General features: G+C 44.5%; 2 protein-coding genes across 3 annotated transcripts; both read left to right on the top strand.

Annotated features, from left to right (window-relative positions):
* Nucleotides 1-658: 658 nt before the first annotated feature.
* LOC123491302 (guanine nucleotide-binding protein G(I)/G(S)/G(O) subunit gamma-5-like) lies at nt 659-4,450 on the top strand. The gene is made up of 3 exons (XM_045221588.1): nt 659-819; nt 2,125-2,251; nt 2,584-4,450. The coding sequence occupies exons 1-2, from the start codon at nt 727-729 to the stop codon at nt 2,248-2,250; spliced, it is 219 nt and encodes a 72-aa protein (XP_045077523.1). The 5' UTR covers nt 659-726; the 3' UTR covers nt 2,251; nt 2,584-4,450.
* A 624-nt stretch (nt 4,451-5,074) lies between these two features.
* Nucleotides 5,075-21,252, top strand: LOC121551335 (histone-arginine methyltransferase CARM1). Of its 2 annotated transcripts, none has more exons than XM_045221079.1 (16): nt 5,075-5,293; nt 7,747-7,869; nt 8,223-8,329; nt 8,481-8,585; nt 8,754-8,864; nt 10,493-10,670; nt 10,881-10,971; nt 11,172-11,253; nt 13,836-13,921; nt 14,566-14,655; nt 15,390-15,527; nt 18,006-18,095; nt 18,206-18,318; nt 18,710-18,787; nt 18,932-19,000; nt 19,356-21,252. In XM_045221079.1, the coding sequence occupies exons 1-16, from the start codon at nt 5,152-5,154 to the stop codon at nt 19,505-19,507; spliced, it is 1,755 nt and encodes a 584-aa protein (XP_045077014.1). In that variant the 5' UTR covers nt 5,075-5,151; the 3' UTR covers nt 19,508-21,252. The 2 variants fall into 2 exon arrangements, with proteins under 2 accessions (XP_045077014.1, XP_045077013.1); XM_045221078.1 differs by having other exon boundaries at nt 7,744-7,869.
* Nucleotides 21,253-21,625: the final 373 nt, after the last annotated feature.

Here is a 21,625-nt window from a genome sequence, read left to right as displayed (position 1 = left end):
ATGTCTTTGTGAGACGCAGTGTGGGTGAACGGATGAGGACAATGACCCAACAGGACAATGACCCAACACACCTCCAGGCTGTGTAAGGGCTATTATACTAAGAAGGAGAGTGATGGAGTGCTGCATCAGATGACCTGGCCTCCACAATCCCCCAACCTGAACTCAATTGAGATGGTTTGGGATGAGTTGGACGGCAGAGTGAAGGAAAAGCAGCCAACAAGTGCTTAGCATATGTGGGAACTCCTACAAGACTGTTGGAAAAGCATTCCAGGTGAAGCTGGTTGAGAGAATGCCAAGAGTGTGGAAAGCTGTCATCAAGGCAAGGGGTGGCTATTTGAAGAATCTCAAATATAAAATATATTTCCATTTGTTTAACACTTTTTTGGTTACTACATGATTCCATATGTGTTATTTCATAGTTTTGATGTCTTCACTATTATTCTACAATGTAGAAAATAGTAAAAATAAAGAAAAACCAAACTTTTGACTGGTACTGTATAAATATATATATATATTACATGTACACATAAGTGCCTCTCTTTACTGATAACTATATTTAATTAGGGGCCATTACGAAAGCAGTGGGGAGAACATGGCGCAAAAAAAGCGGTGCGTTTTTTCAGAGAGAGGGGGAGCACTTGAGTCGCATTGGCCTCGTCAGAAAATCTCGTTCTTTCAAGTGATAGCCAGACACTTTCACTTGGCCGTTGGACAGACCTCGCAGACATGTCGAATAACAGCGCAAACAGCAGCAACTTGGTTATCGCTCAGAAGGTGGTAAAACAACTTCGGCTAGAGGCGAGTGTTCGCAGGATCAAGGTAAATAAATGACATCCAGAAAGACTGATAAAAAACTGTTCTGCATTGGGTGTGACTGACTGACTTGTCAACATGGCCCTTTAGTAACTAGTGAAAAGCTATATTTTATGTAAAGTTTCACTATTTTATGGAAAACAACGCGTTATTTTGCTATTTCCAGGCCATTTGTTACAAAATGCTGTTCCATTGGAATTATGTCAGCTGTTTTCAGAATTGTAACTAACTGCAGCCGTGTCCAGTAGACTAGAGGAGTAGCCTGTGCTCAATCGAGCGCCGCCTTTCAACTGTCATGTTGAGTCACGAAAGCCAATTAAACACTTTGTTACCTAATGAAGAACGTAAGATTATAACGTAGTTCTAGTCTTGCTGTATGCATAGGGCGTTATGGCACATTTAGGCTACTCCTCGGCTCTTCACTTAGTTTAACACCGTTTTGAATGGATATATTTAGATGTTAACGATTTGCTGTTAATTATGATCTAATTTAATAATGTGAAATATGATGATTTCCTGCTGTAGTCTGTGTAGTCCGGAGAAAGCAAACAGCTCGTAGGCTAGTTTCCGCGCTGGTGCAGCACAGTGGTGGCCTTTGTTGATTGTGGCTGTGACAGTAGTGCGATTGTTGGCCGAATTACTCTTTTAGAGATTAGTCCGCAGACATTAAACTACTCTGGAGCACTCAAGCAAGCTGTGCTTTGAAGGACATATGAGAATGCAGGAAAAATATAGGGTGACTTGTATCTATAGCCTATGAAATATTATCAACTAACTAGAGAAATAACGAACTCAATGTATAGCCCATTTGTGACTTGGTCCTAAAGTGCCATCTTGTGTTAATGGGGACAATGTTGTAGACTTCACCCATGAAACAAGCCCTCTAGTAAAGTACCAAATTATTATGCTATTGCAGAGTCAAGTTCCAGGTAGGAACTTTAGGAAAATAGCTGCTCATTTCTCAGATTCTCTCGCAGTGTGAGCTTGGACCATATTACTGTAGGTTCATTAGACTGAGTATCAGTAGGAGTATTGTGGCAGAGTGAAAGGGTTGGCCTCTCTATTTATTGATGCGTGGACCAGGTCTCTCTTGAAAAGCTGCATTAAAGCAAGTAGAAGTTAAGTAGAACAGGATTGATCTCAATTTACTTGGAACTTCATTATAGAAAATGCTGTCATTGTCAATGATGACTCATTCTCATGAATGCCCATGACATCTATATGTCATCTTTACAACAGTGTTATGTAGCCCTTATGACACGGAATTAAAGTATAATGGAACTGACAGTGTCTCTCTGTTTCCACTCTCAGGTGTCCCAGGCAGCAACGGACCTGAAGACCTTCTGCCTGCAGAACGCCCATAAAGACCCTCTTCTCATAGGGGTGCCCTCCAGCGACAACCCCTTCAGACCCCCCAAGTCCTGCGCCCTCTTCTGAGGTGAGATGACAGTCTGATGATATGCTAGAGTAGGCTTCAACTAACTCCCTCTCGATCTCTCTCTTCTGTCTCTTTCTCTCTCACACACACACACGTGCATGCACGCACACACACACACACACACACACATTTTCTCTCTGTTTCTTTCTGTCCTTCTTTCTTTCTCTACCTTCCTCTCTACCCCTGTTCCTCACTCTCCTTTTCTCTCTCTGTTTGCTAACCTTTGACTTTATGGCTTTGACTGTTGCAGAGAGAACGTAACCCATAGCAGCCATATCTCGTCTAACTGCTGTGCCTGTGATCTGATCGGACTCCATGCTTTCTCACTGCAGGCAATGGTGATGATGGAGGCTCGTAAAACACGTCTGAACATTCCCTAAGGATGCCTTTCTTCTCCCAGCCCCTCGGCGTCTCCTACACCCTACCCCACCACGTCCTGTCACTGAAGACTCAAGGCCAGAACACAATCACAAGCATTTAACCCTATGCTGAGTGAGTTTTGACATGTGTTCTGTTCTGGATTTCTACAGCTAAATAAGGATAACATTTGCAGTCTTTTGTGTGTTGAGATCATTAGAATGGCAGCACTCCTTAAAGTATAAATATGGCAGTCTCAACCCAACTCTCCCTGTAGTCTCTACATTTTTGTTACTTTTCTTTTACTCAAAGTGAAATTGAACTGTATTAGGTTTTACACATTGTTGTTAGCGAGTCTTTTAAAGTGGTTGACCAAGTGCCATTACATGAGTATAGCCTACAGTATCATTGTTGTGAAGCAATGTTCAACACACTGCAAGATATTACACCAGAGTTTGATCTCAGAGCTTGTTTTTCAAAATGGTGCTCATTTGGTTGCAAACACAATGCAAGGTTCCACACAAACTCACCTTAACACTGTCACTGTGATTTTTGTCAGATGAAATTGTGAAGCATTTCGATAAGTGTCATTTATGATTCTCTGCTAAGAGTGTGGTGACTCCATGAGCGTCTCAAGAGAATTGAGCCATTTGACTGAAATGTTACGCAGATTCTCATGTGTTAAACACTCGAATACACTTTTTAAGATCCGCAGTTGACAGTTAAACCACTGTGATGCAAAATTGAATTAAAAAGGAGATAGTGTTACTATCTGTTGAAAATAGTGACTTAGAGAGGATGTTAGAGGTTTCTTGTGGGTGTTGGCATATAGAGATCTCAAACTCAGGTCGTGCAAAATATCTGTTTCAATGCTGGTTTTGTGGTGTTTCTCAGTCAACATCAGAATAGTGACATGAAGGATCATAACAAGAATATGAAGGATTATGATTACTGTACTGACACTATAGATAAGTATAATTGCTGTGTATCATCATTATAAATAAGCCTTACCTCAGGACACTCAGTGGAAAGAGCCTGCTACTCCATTGGTGCATCTAAGTTAAAGTAAGCACACATTGTAAATGCTTTAAAGTCATCTTTAGGGTTCCCCACCCCACCCCTTTTACCTTTTACTCTTTGCGTACTGCTTCAAACTAATGTGCCTTAGTATGTGCCAAACTTCTGTTAATTTAAATGCCCAGATTTTAACACGAGACCTGTTGAGGCCTAAATCTGCATTTACTTTCCCACTTGATTAATCAGAAACACTTAAAGAGGACCTGAAGGAGTTGAAAAACAACACCAGAGAATGAGTAACGTTTAGGAACCATACTGTGTTCTTATTACAACATGAAGTGTTGCTAAAAACTGGAGAACAGCCCTTGAACGTGTTCCAATACCCAGAAACATATGTCTTCAATAATGTCCTCTGAAATGACCACTGATAGGTGAAAGGACTAGGCCTAAATAGATTTTCACAGTACTATTATCTTGCCTACCAAGTCCTTTCATATCAGTGGCCATGCAGGAAAGGAGATGGAGGAACGGAAGCTATTTTCACTATGGTGACAGACACTGAGCTCTGAATTCCTCTGACGTTATAATAAAGTGAAGAGATACATTTTTGAAAACTACAGTGTTCATAATGCATGGGAAAGCAGAGCACCTCTTTTTACAAATATTAGTCACTGAAATGCTCTGGTGGAAGGATTCATACATGTGGAAACACTGTCAACCTCTTGTGCCTTAACATTTATTTTGTATTTTTTTGTATTTGTCTTATATTGGTACCGTGACATGTATTGACTGAATCATTTAATAAATGTATTATTTCACCTTCAACATCTCCTTGAGTCTCATGTTTTATCAAGGAGTTTGCTTAAGAGTGGCCCCCTTAAGCTGACTGGCCTGAACACACAGAATATCAGGGGTAGGCAACTCCAGTCCTGCAGGGACCTGAGTGTCTGCTGCTTTTCTCTTTTGCCTGGCACTTAATTAATCCACTTATGCCATACCTGGTTTATAAATCAGATGCTGATTTGGAGAGAACAAAAGCCAGCAGACATGCACTCAGGCCCCTGTAGACCAGACTTGCTCATCCCTGTCATATAGAATGCTGCTCAAGTAATACCAGTGCATATTTGCCAATAGTCTGCCAGATAAACTGTATTTGGCTACTGCCCAAAGTTGTAGGTATTGGTACTTGCTGCATGACATGTTACACAGCAGAACAGATACTATTCACACAGATTTAACAGACCAGGATACGAAACGCAGCCTGGCTGACATTCTTATTTTATTCAAACGATTTTTCAAGATCCCCTATTTATCTCTTTGTCCAACTAACTATAAGGTCTATGCTGAAACAGTGTACAGCAGTGACAACCGAAGTCAGTGCAAAGTCTACTGTATTTGCACTAAGCAGTTTGCCTCTCGACCACAGAGTGGCGGTAAAGCTGCGTGTATCCCGTTTCCTGTCGTGAGTGCGCGTCCAACGCTGGATGTGAGCGCCACTGTGAGCTGTCTCTTCCCCCAGATCGAAGATGGCGGTGTCGGTGTTTCCCGGCGTGCGGCTCCTCTCTATCGGAGACGCAAACGGAGAAATACAGCGTCACTCCGAGCAGCAGCCTCTACGACTGGAGGTGAAAGCCACACAGGACGCGGCCCTGATCAACCTCTCCAATGGTGAGTGAACTTGAGACAGCTCTTCCATACCCCGGTTCGGCCTGGGCTCCTGGCTAACTTACGTTACCCTGGCTAACTAGCCAGAGCTAAATGCTAACAAGCTAGCTAGCTAACCGATGCGAGTGCCTGGTCTTGCACATGTGTGCGGATGGGGGTTCCACTTCAAAACCGACTGGTTCCACCTATAGAATCCAACGTAACGGGGACTGTTGTTTTCGCTTATCGATACTAGCTAGCTAATATAACTTAGTTAGCTACTTCTCCAGCACCGCGACAGCGCACACTGTTGGTAGCTTAGCTAACTATAGGTGGTTAGCATTAGCAAGCTTACTGCGTTCATTTCGTGGCTTGTGGACCACGTTTTGTCTTACCTAGCTATTTGTCTTGAAGAATATTATTTAAAGTAGTTATTTCATGCGAAGTAGTCTGTTTTAGCTCACACGAGACGTTTCCTGGACAGCTAACTAAGTGTGACCAAACATATTAGTTACCTAGCTACCCTTGTTTACTAATATCAACTTCCTAACAATTTAGCGCCAGATTGCCTTTCAATGATGCAGCATCCTATCCCGCAGCTAAGCCTGCTAGCCAGCTCGCTACACATTGATGCAGATAGCCAATGCTAATTGACATGTTAGCGTGCGCTTTCATTTCTGCTCCAAAAAGCTAACTGTCAGCCATACTACGCAATGATGTGCCCTTCATGCCACATAGTACTAACAGTTAAAACCAACTGCGTCATATTGGCATTGCCCTCTTTATTAGCTAGTTAGATGGTTTTTATGATAAAGCAAGATAACGTTTGACCCTTTGAGATGTGTATCTTAAGTGTGTTTTGTTTTAGAACGTCGTCGTCTTTGCGCACAGATCATAGTAGCGGTGCAAGCAAGCTAAGTAGCGCGTGCTACTTTACGGTCCACTCATCTACTGTAGCTACCTAGCTGAGTTAAAAATAAGCGATAATCGAAATCGTTCCAAAGAACAGGCTAAAGGAGGCCTTGTGTGTCGATGAGCTAAACCAGGCTCGTATTAGTTATTCATCTTTGTTCTCCTCTGAACAATAGCCAGCTAGTCCCCCACCTACCCTCTCCCCTGTCGTTGTCTTGTGTGCTCGCGCTCAGAGCTTGCAGCTTTTGTTACACTGAGGCACAGATGGGATGGCCCTTTCAAGAAGCCGTGATGTCCCTAGTTTTGATACAGTCAAGCTTGGGCTGTGGGGAAAGTGGAGATGGGTGTGTGGCTGTGTGTTTTTCAAGGTGTCCTATCAAAGTTTTATGATGTGTGTGATTGCCTGGTCTGGTCCATAGGCCCAACAGCAGTTTCCTCCTCCCAACATTCCCATGATGAAAGATAAACGTTTCCATACCAGGCAGGAATGAACTCCCGATTGAATTGCTACTTAGACCAGTACGACTGAGAGTCTAAAGTAATATGACCAGTTTTACGTTTTCCAATTGGAAAAATAACCTCAGTGTCTTGCCAGACAATCATTTTATTTCTGCGTTATTATAGCCACAATAGCACCTCAATAAAACACAGCACACTAGTAATGGCTATTGACATTTATTATAGTGGGCTCATCATGCTGGAATGGGTGTATTTAAATCTTGTCCATGAGGGGCAATGTCTTGGCCCAGCAAAAATATCATAATTTTGCTCTTCACTTTGACAAGTGTCTGTATGATGACCTGACATTACCTTGTTAGAACATTGACATGGCTATCATCTGGTTGTTACATATCTGTAACATGTCTATAGTGACAGTCCTTGTCCCCCATCTGTCATTCTGTCATTGCCCACAATGTTCAGCTGTAGGCCTTGTAGACAGGGCCTGTCGAGTGGAGGGAGATGGTTGTAGCCAAAATATTTTAAAGCATGCACTCTATCTCTCTCTCAGCCCTTGCATCGAACATACACTTGTTAAGCAACACACACACTCCCTCATATGTATTTATTGCAGGTTAATCCTGTGTCAGTAGCTAGTTTGGTCTGTTAATAAAACATGCTGCCTCTGGCTAATCTATGTAACAGCGCTAGTCTTAATCCCATCACAACTGCTGAATTAAACCACAGATTATCTCACTGCCATGCCCGCACAGCACTAGACCTACCTTGCCAAAGTATTGCTTTCACATATCCAGTCTTTAAAACTGTGATCTTTATCATCCAGGAGTGGGTGTGAAATAGCTTCAACAGAAGAAATTACTAACTTTCCCTCTGCTAAAGGAGGTTACAAATAGCTCTTTGCTTGCTGCTATGGTTGAGATGCTTTGATGCTAATTTAGTCAATAAAGCACTGTGTGCGATAGGGCCAATTGTGTGTTAGCATGTTGTTCTTCATGTTGTGTGACCTACGGACCTACCACGTACTCCTGTGCCACGCATATTCCATGAATGACCTGTTGTAGGCGTGTTGCCGTGCCCTAACTAATGTATGCCTCCTCCCACAGCAGAGGAGACATGCGTGTTCAAGTGTTCGGTCTCCCGGGACACAGAGTGCAGTCGCGTGGGGAAACAGTCGTTCATCATCACGCTGGGCTGCAACAGCGTCCTGCTACAGTTCACCTCACCTGCAGGTAGGTAACCCCTGGCAACAACCACCGCTGTGTCTCAGAGAATGCTGTCATTGTCTGTCTGTCTGGTTTTTCCATCTGTCTTTGACTGCCTGCCAGTAGGCTATATCTGTCTCTGTCATTGACCCTCTGTCTCCTGTGTGTCTTTGACTCCCTGTCCTGGTGCACATGTTCCTGTCCTCATGAAGAGATTCTTATTGTTTCTCAAACTTGTCTTGCCTCTGTCATGTTTGTGAACTGTTATAATTTGTTATAACTTGTCTTTGATTTTTCCTTACTATGACTGGCTTAAGACCGTTTAGAACTGTTATGTCTGATTTGTCCTGCTTATAACCTGTTATGACTATCTTCTCAAGAGTTCTCATCGTTCTATAACCTCCTGAAGAACTGCCGCGGCCACAGTGGAGAGCAGTCGGTCTTCAGCGACAGGACAGAGGAATCATCCGCAGTACAGTACTTCCAGGTACACACGCAGAATCTGCCACTCATTGCAATAATTCATTTATTCCAACCTTGATTAGCTCAGTGACAATATTAAAACACCTCATGAAAAATAAGCTGTTCTGTCACTTTCTTTTCCTCTCTCTCGTTCTCTCTCTCCTTCGCTCTTCCAGTTCTATGGCTACCTCTCTCAGCAGCAGAACATGATGCAGGACTACGTCAGGACAGGAACCTATCAGAGGGCCATTCTCCAGAACCACATTGACTTCAAGGATAAGGTACTGATGCACTGTCCTGGAACTTAAATATAGCTTCCTCTGAATTGAGTCCTTTGCTGAGTATTTGAAACTAAACTGATGTTTAATTGGTTTGGGATGTAGACACTGCTGGATTTCATTGATGTCTTTATCAGGGAAGAATTAGAATCCATTCCCCTCTCTCTCTAGGTGGTGTTGGATGTGGGCTGTGGTTCAGGGATTCTGTCGTTCTTTGCTGCTCAGGCTGGGGCCAGAAAGGTCTACGCTGTGGAGGCCAGCACCATGGCCCAGCACGCAGAGGTAACACACACACACAAAACCATGTCGAAATTAAAATTGACCTACAGAACCAGTCAAAAGTTTGGATACACCTACTCATTCAAGGGTTTTTCTTTATTTTTACTATTTTCTACATTGTAGAATAATAGTGAAGACATCAAAACTATGAAATAACACATATGGAATCATGTAGTAACCAAAAAAGTGTTAAACAAATGGAAATATATTTTATATTTGAGATTCTTCAAATAGCCACCCCTTGCCTTGATGACAGCTTTGCACACTCTTGGCATTCTTTCAACCAGCTTCACCTGGAATGCTTTTCCAACAGTCTTAAAGGAGTTCCCACATATGCTGAGCACTTGTTGGCTGCTTTTCCTTCACTCTGCGGTCCAACTCATCCCAAACCATCTCAGTTGGGTCGGGGGATTGTGGAGGCCAGGTCATCTGATGCAGCACTCCATCACTCTCCTTCTTGGTAAAATAACACTTACACAGCCTGGAGGTGTGTTGGGTCATTGTCCTGTTGAAAAACAAATGATAGTCCCACTAAGCCCAAACCAGATGGGATGGCGTATCGCTGCAGAATGCTGTGGTAGCCATGCTGGTTAAGTGTGCCTTGAATTCTAAATTAATCACAGACAGTGTCACCAGCAAAACACCCCCACACCATAACACCTCCTCCTCCATGCTTTACGGTGGGAAATACACATGTGGAGATCATCCGTTCACCCACATCGCGTGGTTTGGGATGAGTTGGACCGCAGAGTGAAGGAAAAGCAGCCAACAAGTGCTCAGCATATGTGGGAACTCCTTTAAGACTGTTGGAAAAGCATTCCAGGTGAAGCTGGTTGAAAGAATGCCAAGAGTGTGCAAAGCTGTCATCAAGGCAAGGGGTGGCTATTTGAAGAATCTCAAATATAAAATATATTTCCATTTGTTTAACACTTTTTTGGTTACTACATGATTCCATATGTGTTATTTCATATTTTTGATGTCTTCACTATTATTTTACAATGTAAAAAATAGTAAAAATAAAGAAAAACCCTTGAATGAGTAGGTGTGTCCAAACTTTTGACTGGTAGTGTATATATTTTCAATTAACTGCACTTTTTCTGGGCCGCAAATTGATTTTGACATACAAGTCAGTCCCAAAAAAATCTGTGCAGTCCTCCGTTGAATTTCGAAAGCCCTCGAGATTAAAGGTTTGCCCACCCCTGCTCTAACCCTATCCTCTTCTTGACATGCTAGGTAGCCATAAGTCTGGCAAATGTCTCAGTCTCACTCTAATGCACACACACACACACACACACACACACAATTTTCCTCCCACACACACACTCTAACCCTCTCGTGTCCCCTTCACTAGGTCCTGGTGAACTCTAACCCCCTGGTGTCCCCTCCTCTTGGTCCTTGTGAACTCTAACCGTCTGGTGTCCCCTCCTCTAGGTCCTGGTGAACTCTAACCCCCTGGTCTCCCCTCCTCTAGGTCCTGGTGATCTCTAACACTCTGGTTTCCCCTCCACTAGGTCCTGGTGAACTCTAACCCTCTGGTGTCCCCTCCTCTTGGTCCTTGTGAACTCTAACGCTCTGGTCTCCCCTCCTCTTGGTCCTGGTGAACTCTAACCCTCTGGTCTCCCCTCCTCTAGGTCCTGGTGAACACTAACCGTCTGGGGGACCGTGTGGTGGTGATCCCTGGTAAAGTAGAGGAGGTTACGCTACCGGAGCAGGTGGACATCATCATCTCAGAGCCCATGGGTTACATGCTCTTCAACGAGAGGATGCTGGAGAGCTACCTCCACGCCAAGAAGTTCCTCAAGCCTAGCGGTGAGACAGAGGGAAGGTTGGAGGGAGAGCATAGAAAGGGGTAGCGTGGGAGGGAAGGAGAAAGGGAGAAAATGTCAAGAGGTCTGAAGATTATTTTGAATCCCTAGCAGTAAATAATATTAAAGTCTACATTTGAAACTGAGAGACATATTCATCATGACTAGCCACTAGTGATTGTACCATCATTAACTGACTTCCTGTGTGTCGCAGGTAAAATGTTCCCCACCATCGGTGACGTGCACCTGGCCCCCTTCACAGACGAACAGCTCTACATGGAGCAGTTCACCAAGGCCAACTTCTGGTGAGTAGGAGGGGAGGGAGGAGAGAAAAGGGGAGAGTGGGAGGAAGGATGGGGTTGGAGGGACGGAGGGGGAAATGGTAAGAGAAGAAGCAGCTCTGGGAGTTGAAGCAGTGAATGGAAGGAGATATCAGTAACTTTTCATTGGGCTACTGTAGTTGATGGGATTGAGTTGATAATGATTATATTTCTCACTCACTCAGGTACCAGCCTTCCTTCCATGGTGTGGACCTCTCAGCCTTGCGAGGCGCAGCGGTGGACGAGTACTTTCGCCAGCCCATTGTGGTACGTAGATTTCTCAATTGTATGTCAGACTCTTGAACACCTATTTTCTGACATTGCCTGCACCTCCCACCATGTGGGGTGCAGGGGGACGGTTAACTAGGAAATGTACAGTGAGGGAAAAAAGTATTTGATCCCCTGCTGATTTTGTACGTTTGCCCACTGACAAAGAAATGATCAGTCTATAATTTTAATGGTAGGTTTATTTGAACAGTGAGAGACAGAATAACAACAAAAAAATCCAGAAAAACGCATGTCAAAAATGTTATAAATTGATTTGCATTTTAATGAGGGAAATAAGTGTTTGACCCCCTCTCAATCAGAAAGATTTCTGGCTCCCAGGTGTCTTTTATACAGGTAACGAGCTGAGATTAGGAGCACACTCTTAAAGGGAATGCTCCTAATCTCAGTTTACCTGTATAAAAGACACCTGTCCACAGAAGCAATCAATCAATCAGATTCCAAACTCTCCACCATGGCCAAGACCAAAGAGCTCTCCAAGGATGTCAGGGACAAGATTGTAGACCTACACAAGGCTGGAAGGGGCTACATGACCATCGCCAAGCAGCTTGGTGAGAAGGTGACAACAGTTGGTGTGATTATTTGCAAATGGAAGAAACACAAAATAACTGTCAATCTCCCTCGGCCTGGGGCTCCATGCAAGATCTCACCTCGTGGAGTTGCAATGATCATGAGAACGGTGAGGAATCAGCCCAGAACTACACGGGAGGATCTTGTCAATGATCTCAAGGCAGCTGGGACCATAGTCACCAAGAAAACAATTGGTAACACACTACGCCGTGAAGGACTGAAATCCTGCAGCGCCCGCAAGGTCCCCCTGCTCAAGAAAGCACATATACAGGGCCGTCTGAAGTTTGCCAATGAACATCTGAATGATTCAGAGGAGAACTGGGTGAAAGTGTTGTGGTCAGATGAGACCAAAATCAAGCTCTTCGGCATCAACTCAACTCGTCGTGTTTGGAGGAGGAGGAATGCTGCCTATGACCCCAAGAACACCATCCCCACTGTCAAACATGGAGGTGGAAACATTATGCTTTGGGGGTGTTTTTCTGCTATGGGGACAGGACAACTTCACCGCATCAAAGGGACGATGGACGGGGCCATGTACTGTCAAATCTTGGGTGAGAACCTCCTTCCCTCAGCCAGGACATTGAAAATGGGTCGTGGGTGGGTATTCCAGCATGACAATGACCCAAAACACACGCCCAAGGCAACAAAGGTGTGGCTCAAAAAGAAGCACATTAAGGTCCTGGAGTGGCCTAGCCAGTCTTCAGACCTTAATCCCATAGAAAATCTGTGGAGGGAGCTGAATGTTCGAGTTGCCAAATGTCAGCCTCGAAACCTTAATGACTTGGAGAAGATCTGCAAAGAGGAGTGGGACAAAATCCCTCCTGAGATGTGTGCAAACCTGGTGGCCAACTACAAGAAACGTCTGACCTCTGTGATTGCCAACAAGGGTTTTGCCACCAAGTACTAAGTCATGTTTTGCAGAGGGGTCAAATACTTATTTCCCTCATTAAAATGCAAATCAATTTATAACATTTCTGACATGCGTTTTTCTGGATTTTGTTGTTGTTATTCTGTCTCTCACTGTTCAAATAAACCTACCATTAAAATTATAGACTGATCATGTCTTTGTCAGTGGGCAAACGTACAAAATCAGCAGGGGATCAAATACTTTTTTCCCTCACTGTATATGGGAGGGGTGTTTAAGGCCTGAAATAGTCAGGGGGTATGTGGGGACAAGAGCTGTTTGTGGAAGATTGGGTGGCAAAGTACGGACTGGCCAGTGTGTTTGTTTACCTCCAAGGGTGGTACATGAGGTGTGTGTGTGTGTCTATGGGCAAACGCTGATGCAGGATAGGAGATTGCCTGTATGGGAGTTTGTGTTTGTGGTAGGAGATACCACAGTTACACTGTGTATGTGCGTTATGAAGGCTGGGATAAATAAGCTAGATGCAGTCTGAGTTTAGGATCCCAATGTTTTCGCCCAGTCCAGCTCCCCTAGTCTTAACACCACAGAACCAACAGTACGGTTTCAACAGTACTATCACTGCTCATATGAATCTCAACCCTTTTATCACACACAGCACCACACACACACCGACAGCGACACACACACCCTTTTCCAGCGGTAGTCAGCTGGGCAGGCCTCCTCCGTGCCTGCTCCAGTGTTACTCTGCTGGGAGAGCCTGGTTCTGGGTACAGCCTCTGTTCTAGATCATTCAAATAAGACATAGACTGTCTCCGTACCCACTCAAGCCAATGCTGCCGTAAAACATTTATATCTCACTGGGACTTACCTGGATACTCGCTTCCCTCTATCTCTCCATCCCCTCTTCCCTCTCTCTCCCTCCCCTCTTCCCTCTCTCTCTCTTCCCTCTCTCTCCCTCCCCTCTTCCCTCTCTCTCTCCCTCCCCTCTTTCCTCTCTCTTCCCTCTCTCTCCCTCCCCTCTTCCCTCTCTCTCTCTTCCCTCTCTCTCTCTTCCCGCTCTCTCTCTTCCCGCTCTCTCCCTCTTCCCTCTCTCTCTCCTTCCTCCTTTTTCTTTCCCTCCCCCTCTCAGGACACATTTGATATCCGTATCTTGATGGCCAAGTCTGTCAAATACACAGTCAACTTCCTGGAGGCCAAAGAGGAGGATTTGTACAGGTGTGTGTGTCTGTGTGCCATCTGTCTGTGTCTGTTATTCCCTCATATATTTATTATTGAATTGTTATTCTTAGATTGAGCTGAGAATTGCGATGCATAGATACATGTTACAGAATGTGGGGATGTCCTACTTCTCTAATATGGTGCTGCTTCCAATTCGAAATTCCTACATCAGCAAAACATACTACATAATTCCTTCTACTAGTGTGTAAAAATAACCGTAAAGCGGCAATCAGCAGTAGAAACGATAACAAAGTGAATTCCCCACCCCTCTTTAGGTAAAAAGCTGAGGGATGGGGCTGGAGAAATGTAACCACTCTCAAATGCAAGGACTGACCATCCATGATATCAAAATTATAGTTTTAAACATGTTTTGACTTGATATATTGTTTACATTTACTTTGTTTACAAACATTGGAGTAAAACAAATATTTTGGGTTCTGATGGGTTATGACAGTTGAACTAAGTTCATTAGGCATTTCTAAGTTAAATACTTCAAGACTCAATGGGCACATATCATTAATTTATAAGTCCAAAAATGGATGTAGCAACTGCTGATTGCCCCTTTAACTAGACTAACACTTATCCCACTCTTTTCTCTCTTTCCCTCTCTCTCTCCCCTTCTCTCTCGCTCTCTCTTTCAGGATAGAGATTCCCTTTAAGTTCCATATGATGCACTCAGGGCTGGTGCACGGCCTGGCCTTCTGGTTCGATGTAGCGTTCATAGGATCAATGTAAGTCGGCCTAAGCTGCCTTAACCAATCACCAGGGGCCAGGGCTGAAGTGTGTGTGTGTGTGTGTGTGTGGTCAGAAGGTCACAGGAATTACTGTAAAATCTGATCACTTGATCCAGGACTCCTGACCTATATGGATCCTGACTATATCTACACCCTCACTTTCCTTTTTCTTTGATCACTTGTTTTTTTATTTCTCACAGACGTTGCAACAAACACCAAGACAGAAAGCGGGTGCAACTTAAAAGCAATACCATATAGTACAATACATTCACTATAGAAACATTTCACAATAAGTTGTAGCTATAGAAACATTTCACAATAAGTTGTAACTATAGAAACATTTCACAATAAGTTGTAGCTATAGAAACATTTCACAATAAGCTGTAGCTATAGAAACATTTCATAATAATAATGTGCCATTTAGCAGACGCTTTTATCCAAAGTGACTTACAGTCATGTGCTCATACATTTTTGTGTATGGGTGGTCCCGGGGATCGAACCCACTACCTTGGCGTTACAAGCGCCGTGCTCTACCAGCTGAGCTACAGAGGACCACAATAAGTTGTAACTATAGAAACATTTCACAATAAGTTGTAACTATAGAAACATTTCACAATAAGTTGTAAATGGCTGTTCCTACTGTATATCTGACAATGCTTGTACTGTAGTAGGATGACGTTGATTGAACCTTAAAGTATCCTGACCTCTAACCCCCCTCCCTCTCTCTGCAGGGTGACAGTGTGGCTCTCCACGGCTCCCACAGAGCCCCTGACCCACTGGTACCAGGTCCGCTGTCTGCTCCAGTCACCCCTCTTCACCAAGGCAGGAGACACACTCTCCGGCACAGCACTGCTCATCGCCAACAAGAGGTAAGGGACTGTAGAGGGGTCTACTGGGGGTCTGTTAGGGATGGGAGGCTTTGGCTTGTGTTATAATATGACACTTGTGTGTGTAGGTGATGTACAGTGCGCTCCATTAGTATTGAGACAGTGACATTATTATTTTTTGCCTCATACAATGACTATGGGGTTCAAGTGCAGACTGTCAGCTTTAATTTGAGGGTATTTTCATCCATATCGGGTTAACCATTTAGAAATGACAGCACTTTATGTATGTAGTCCCCCCATTTTAAGGGAACCAAAAGTATGGAAACAAATTCATCTGTGTGTATTAAAGTTGTAAAAATTTAAGTATTTGGACCCAATCGTCATAGCACGCAATGACCACATCAAGCTTGTGACTCTACACATTTGTTGGATGCATTTGCTGTTTGTTTTGGTTGTTTCCGATTCTTTTGTGGCCAGTTGAAATTAATGGTAAATAATGTATTGTCATTTGTGAGTCACTTTTATTGTAAATAACAATAGAATATGTTTCTAAACACTTCTACATTAATGTGGATGCTACCATGATTACATATAATCCTGAATGAATCGTGAATAATGATGAGTGAGAAAGTTAGTGTAACCTCATGCTAACCTCTCACCATTACAATAACAGAGGAGCTTAGCATTTGGTGGGGGGTGGGGGGGGTGATGATATTTGTGCATCTGTAACTTCATAGTCATTGTATCATTTAAAATTCAAAGTGCTGGGGTACAGAGCCAAAACAACGTGTCACTGTCCCAATACTTTTGGAGCTCACTGTGTGTACAGTGCCTTCGGAAAAGTATTCAGACCACTTGACTTTTTCCACATTTTGTTACATTACAGCCTTATTCTAAAATGGATTAAATAAAATAAATCCTCAGTAATCTACACACAATACCCCATAATGACAAAGTGAAAACAATGTTATAAAAAATATAAAAAACAGATAGCTTTGCTATGAGACTTGAAATGGAGCTCAGGTGCATCCTGTTTCCATTGATCATCCTTGAGATGTTACTACAGCTTGAATGGAGTCTACTGTGGTCAATTCAATTGATTGGACATGATTTGGAAAGGCACAGACCTGTCTATATAAGGTCCCACAGTTGACAGTGCATGTCAGAGCAAAAACCAAGCCATGAGGTCGAAGGAAATGTCTGTAGAGCTCAGAGACATGATTGTGTCGAGGCACAGATCTGGGGAAGGGTACCAAAACATTTCTGCAGCATTGAAGGTCCCCAAGAACACAGTGGCGTCCATCATTCTTAAATGGAAGAAGTTTGGAACCACCAAGACTCTTCCCCTGGCCAAACTGAGCAATCTGGGGAGAAGGGCCTTGGTCAGGGAGGTGACCGAGAACCCGATGGTCACTCTGACAGAGCTCTAGAGTTCCTCTGCGGAGATGGGAGTACCTTCCAGAAGGACAACAATCTCTGCAGCACTCCACCAATCAGGCCTTTATGGGAGACTGGCTAGACGGTAGACACTCCTCAGTAAAAGGCACATGACAGCCCCCTTGGAGTTTGCCAAAAGGCACCTAAAGATTCTCAGACCATGAGAAACAAGATTATCTGGTCTGATGAAACCAAGATTGAAATCTTTGGCCTGAATGCCAAATGTCACGTCTGGAGGAAACCTGGCACCATCCCTACGGTGAAGCATGGTGGTGGCAGCATCATGCTGTGGGGATGTTTTTCAGCGGCAGGGACTAGGAGACTAGTCAGGATCGAGGGAAAGATGAATGAAGCAAAGTACAGAGAGATCGTTGATGAACCTGCTCCAGAGTGCTCAGGACCTCAGACTGGGACGAAGGTTCACCTTCCAACAGGACAATGACCTTAAGCACACAGCCAAGAGAACTCAGGAGTGGCTTCGGGACAAGTCTGAATGTCCTTGAGTGGCCCAGCCAGAGCCCGTACTTGAACCCGATCGAACATGTCTGGAGAGACCTGAAAATAGCTGTGCAGCAACGCTTCCCATCCAACCTGACAGAGCTTGAGAGGATCTGCAGAGAAGAATGGGAGAAACTCCCCAAATACAGATGTGCCAAGCTTGTAGCGTCATACCCAAGATGACTCAAGACTGTAATCGCTGCCAAAGGTGCTTCAACAAAGTACTGAGTAAAGGGTTTGAATACTTATGTAAATGTGATATTTTGTTTTTTATTTTTATTTTTTATTAGCAAACATTTCTACAAACTTGTTTTTGCTTTGTCATTATGGGGTATTGTGTGTAGATTGATGAGGGGGTAAAACAATTCAAGCAATTTTAGAAAAGGCTCTAACATAACAAAATGTGGAAAAAGTCAAGGGGTCTGAATACTTTCTGAAGGCACTGTATATATGTGTGTTACAAATGTGTGCTTGCTGTCTCTGTTTCTCTCCCTTCTCACCTCCTCCATACCAACACCTTCTCTCCTCCCATACCAACCCCTTCTCTCCTCCCATACCAACCCCGGCTCTCTTCCCTCCCCACAGACAAAGCTATGACATCAGTATTGTTGCACAAGTGGACCAGACAGGCTCCAAGTCCAGCAACCTCCTGGACTTGAAGAACCCCTTTTTCAGGTGAGTTGGTCTGTTCCGCTGCCCTTGGCCTGTGCCATTCAGGATAACGAGGGGGAGGGGAGCTCCCTCTCATGGCGTGTATGTTGTTGTGTATGTGTGTGTTTTTGTAGGTACACAGGCAGCACCCCCACCCCCCCTCCTGGGTCGCACTACACCTCCCCCTCTGAGACCATGTGGAACAATGGGGGGGCCTACAGCATGAGCCAGGGCATGGCTGTGTCAGGTAAATACACACACATAGAGGACACAGGTAGAGGGGACACATACGCACACAGAAGACATACCCACACACACTGCATGAGGCAGAACAATGTTGTGTCGGGTAAACGCACACACAGACAAAAAACAAACACAATCTGACCCATGATAACATCATGACCAAATGTCTTACTAAACTGTAGTAATATCCCAGAATAGATCAGGCTAACAGAGTAGCAGACAGACAGGGGATGCATGCTCTCTCTGAGGGGAAAACGGTGTGTGAGAGAAAGGATGCTTATGCTTCTCCTGTGCTTTTCTCTATTTCGCTCCCCATCTCTCTCGTTCTCTCTTCTCCCCATCTCTCTCGTTCTCTCTTCCCCGTCTCATCCTCTCATCTCTCTCTCCTCTCTCAGGGATGCCTACAGCCTATGACCTCAGTACGGTCATGGGCAGCGGCTCGACGGTGTCCCACAACAACCTCATCCCCCTCGGTAGGATACTATGGACTGACTGACAAACCGACAGACTGACAGACATCACAGACAGTGTGACTGACTGTGTGTGTGTGTTTGCACATTTGTGTGTGTTTGTTAATACACATTCTCACTGTTACCTCTATTCCTGCCCTCCCTCAGTGAACACAGGGATAGTGAATCACACCCACTCAAGGATGGGCTCCATCATGAGCACAGGAATCGTCCAGGGTACGTCTCTTTATACACTATACCAGAGTTCCCTCCCCCCCGAGTGCACGTTTTGGTTTTTACCCTAGCACTACACAGCTGATTCAAATAATCAAAGGTTGATGATGAGTTGATTATTTGAATCAGCTGTGTGGTGCTAGGGGGGGCAGGACAGGACAGAGTTTGGGAAACCCTGCACTATACTACATCAAGTCAACAGTTTCTTAAACGCCTATCATTTGTGTAAATAGAGGGGATGGATTCTGAAGTATGTGACATAGTTGGCCCACAACCAATCAAGGGAAGGTGATAACACTCTTTCCCTCTCTCTCCCGCCCCTTTTCTCCCCATCACTCTTTCTTCCTCATCTCTCCAGGAGCTTCTACTGGCCAGTCAGGTCCTAGCAGCAGCAGCTCTAACCAGCAGCAGCATTATCCCGTCACCAACCAGTTCACCATGGGGGGACCCGCCATCTCCATGGCCTCTCCCATGGCCATCCCTAGCAACACCATGCATTATGGGAGTTAAGACCTCGTCACCCCTCACCTCCGACCCCCTGCATGACCTCTACTAGCCCCTCCCCCTGACCGACCATAGCCAGAACCAGAATACCAAAACCAGTGCTGTCATGTTGTCCCTTCAGCACCTTCCTTCTTCTTTCTCCTTTACTGTCCATCTCTCCATCTATCACTGGTGTTATTCACTCATATCCGTCCCTCCCTGCCGCTATAGACACTCTCTCCGTTTTGAGAGCTGTTCCCCTACTCCCTCCCTCCCTCCCTCATCATCGTGCAGCAGCTGCTATGATATCCCCAGTCCAGCCAGAGGGTGGCAGCACCTCTACGTTCAACTGACAGACTGATCAGCACAAGAAATTGGCCGTTTTTTTGAATGGAGAGCTGAACTGATGTGAACTTTGTTTGACTGGACCTTTTTATGCTTTACAGACGCATACATGTACACCTACACACACATATTGAACACAGAGACATTTGTTGCAAAGAAGAACTCATTGTACGACTGTACAGCAGGTATCATCTCTTTTATCCGGGTTCCCTCACTCCTCTCCTCCCTTTTGGACATTTGGCCTCCCATAGTGCCGGTGTGATGCCCCACCCTTCCCCCTCTTCCACCAAACACACACCCAACCCCATCCACTACAGCCAGTCGCCATCCCCCCTCCCCTCATCGCTGGATTGGATGTCCCCCACTACAGATCTACACTGAAAGGACGGGGCTTTCCTATACAGTAGAACACTATGAACACCCCTCACCGACCGCCATTTTGTTTTCATATCGAGGCACTTCTCCACCTGCCTGTAGAGCCTCTCTCCTTAAGAGACGGCCCCATTCCAGACCGCTAGCTCCACCCCCACCCCCACCCAAGTTGTTTGTCTGGTCGTCCATAGTGGTAGTCTTTAGCCCAGTAGACCTAGGCTGTCCCTCAAGACCCCCTATTCACTATACAGTGCTCTACTTTTGACTAGAGCCACATGGCCAAATGAAGTGCACTATATAGGGAATAAGGTGTCATTTGAGACGTAGCCTAGATGTCAGTGTGTAGGAGAACCCTGTAGAATGTGATCTTGAAGAATACCACCTCTGGAACCCTGATGTTAGAACCTCACCTCTGATGGACTGATTGACTTGTGAGGTGTGTCGTCCAAAACCAATGAGCTTTGAGGACACAGCAGCAGACCCAGCCCCCCACTCCCCATCAGGATTGCAGTGAGCCGGAGTGGGCTGATTGGATTGATGGAGGCAGGGGTGGGATGGACCCACAGACTGCCAGTATGGACCAAGGCCAGTGGTGTGGGCCGTTGGAGCAGCTGTATCCTAGTTTACATCCTCCCCAGTTTCCTTTCCTTCCTTCATTTTCAGACTGAGGTGGGGAGTTTGGGATAGAGGGGAGTAGGGAGTCACCTCTTTCCCTCCCCCCTCCCTCACTACCTATGATCTCCAGACTCTTAACATATCTAAACCTCACCCCTCCAATCTCCTCCCTCCTTTCCTGGACAAGCCAATTGCCCAACCTTCGTACAAAGACTTAATGGACATGTATGCATTGCTTCCAGTCACAATTTATGGACTGAGTTTAATTACATTTTTTTGATTTAGCAAGTTTTATGAAGAGAAAATGTCTTGCTAGTTTGTAGGGTTAACTTTTTTTCAGTTGTCATTATTTGTTTTATTTCTTTCACAGAAAAGCAACAAACAAAAAAAAGTATAAAAGGAGTAAATTAAATGTTGGTGGAGAAGTCCCAAAAAAAATCCTCGGGTTAAGTCTTATAATATTTTACTTTTGTTGAGATATTGCAGTTAGAATCATACATAACACCAATGTTGTGATAGTTGCTATCTTAGCATTCAAACACTACTTTTCTCTGACCTCAGAAGGGACATCTATTGATGGAAAGTGCATCAGGAAGTCTCTTGTTCATTGTTTTTAAAGAAATTGCCCCTAACACGTAGCCACAGATCTAGGATCAGATTTTCCTAACCATAAACAGTAGTTAGGGACAACTAATGAAATCTGTTTTCATAACGGCAATAACGTCTCCTTGAGGGTAAGTCAAAAAATCTTGGTCCTTCTGTGTGCCATACACTATGAGCCTATATAAGTCAGCAGACATTGACTGTAAATGT

The sequence above is a fragment of the Coregonus clupeaformis genome, chromosome 7 (genome assembly GCF_020615455.1).
Source record: "Coregonus clupeaformis isolate EN_2021a chromosome 7, ASM2061545v1, whole genome shotgun sequence".
Taxonomy (NCBI): Eukaryota; Metazoa; Chordata; class Actinopteri; order Salmoniformes; family Salmonidae; genus Coregonus; species Coregonus clupeaformis.
This window is presented reverse-complemented; position numbering and strand designations above follow the sequence as displayed.